At 45.2% G+C, this 1,805-nt stretch overlaps 1 protein-coding gene across 1 annotated transcript; it reads right to left on the bottom strand.

Annotated features, from left to right (window-relative positions):
• Window positions 1–96: 96 nt before the first annotated feature.
• On the bottom strand, window positions 97–1,431 carry SARC_11238 (hypothetical protein; the record flags this gene model as incomplete). The annotated part of the gene is made up of 2 exons (XM_014294677.1): window positions 97–653; window positions 1,109–1,431. Coding segments are annotated over 2 exons (514 nt in total), but the record flags the coding sequence as incomplete, so codon positions are not given.
• Window positions 1,432–1,805: the final 374 nt, after the last annotated feature.

Raw genomic sequence — 1,805 nt, 5'->3', positions numbered from 1 at the left:
ATATATGTCTGTATGCATATATATATAAACTATATAATGATGTACACCTAAAGTTGTATCTATAGCGTTCTAATATTATATTTAAACGCTAAGGGGGTCACTTTCGGTTCGATCTGGAAAATCGTTTCATACATTTCCGATTAATTGAATCCGTTCATCATTTTAAATGTGCTCGTAAGCATCCTGCCTTCCAATATCCTGAGCTTCAATGTGGTACTGCTCGTTTGTCGGTGTGTACACGTGTTTTTGGCGTGTGCCCAAACTACAACCGCGACCAGGCACCTGAGGCTAATGTGTAGCCGTCTGCCTACACTTCAACCACTGGTGCGGTCAACATTTGATAGGGTTGTCCACACAGATTCACAAACCCTAGGGTTTCACACACATGCGCATACCCTATGGTTTCATACACAAAGCAAGTTTTACTATGAGCTCAATATCCCTAAGCGGTTAAACCGGGGTTCACTCAATGGTTATGGCAATGACTACATCATCGGTCCCTATGCGTAGTGGGGCACCCACACCCAACACAGCCGCCACACACTTGACTGCGATGACACCCACAGCAGGAGCACTGGCCGATGCACCAGTGCTCACACCACACCACACGCCCAGGCCATCCACGGCCACTTGCAGAGAAGTCTCTATGTTGGCTGTGGGAGACGGTGGGAAGCGTTTGGCGAGTATTGAATTGGGGGTCAACTTACGTGTGCGACGGACATGTTATGGTTTGGGTTTGAGAAAGGTCGAACGTTTAGCAAGGATTAAGGCCATGCAAATGAACCGCCATCTATTGAGAAAGATAATCGAATAAAGACAATCAACATCATCTATTCACTTACGATGACCCTCTATGAAAAAACAATCAACCATTATTTTATGACTTGCGATAACACTTGCAGTGCAAATCACAGCGATGCCCGTATGGACTAATGGGTCGCTGTACATACTATCACATGACAACCAGCAGAGTCATCAATCACCAAACGATTACAGTACACTTGACCACACACACATAAGTACAAACCCACACTCACCTAGCAACCAACATAGATACCAAAACCCTAAACCCAAAACCCCAAACCCTAATTCTAAAACACACACTCACCTATTCGCGCGAGGGCTGTTGGGATATACACACGCACTGATCCTATTCGTCCGTTTTCTGTGCGTCTCCGCCGCAGGACACTTTCTGCCACGACCGACTGAACACACTTCGACACGTGTTTGCCACTGACTTCTGTTCTATTAATAGCCACCAATGAAAAGGTTGTGTCGCCATCTCGATCCACGGTCACACTATCAGTTGATAACGATTTCAAGGGCGTATATGACAAAGTTGCCGGTGCTCCGGCTTCAGAGAGGTTGCCATGGTTACCTTCTGCAGCATTTGATGGCTCACTATCGCTGCCTCGCACATCTGTACACGCACGTGTATGCAAAAACAAGAGTTTGTTTGCGAAAAGGTGTCATCCCTAAACTACCGTTGCACATAAAGTAGTACACGCAACTGATACCGATGAACGCATATTACGACATCAACTTTGAACTAACAACCACTGGGAACGCACGTTACTCTGCACAACTGCGTAGACTGATTTGTGAATCAATGCGGAATCGATCGCAAACATGTGCGAGAGAGAAGTAGAGCAATGTGTTGTATATTGCACAGTTGCATACAAAACGCGTACATAACTGCATACTGACACAATCGTATACAATAGGCACAGGACAAACAATAAACACAAACACACTCATGTACAGTAGGAACAGTACACACGATAAACAAATACACACCCGTAAAT

Source organism: Sphaeroforma arctica (genome assembly GCF_001186125.1).
Source record: "Sphaeroforma arctica JP610 unplaced genomic scaffold supercont1.1586, whole genome shotgun sequence".
Taxonomy (NCBI): domain Eukaryota; class Ichthyosporea; order Ichthyophonida; genus Sphaeroforma; species Sphaeroforma arctica.
This window is presented reverse-complemented; position numbering and strand designations above follow the sequence as displayed.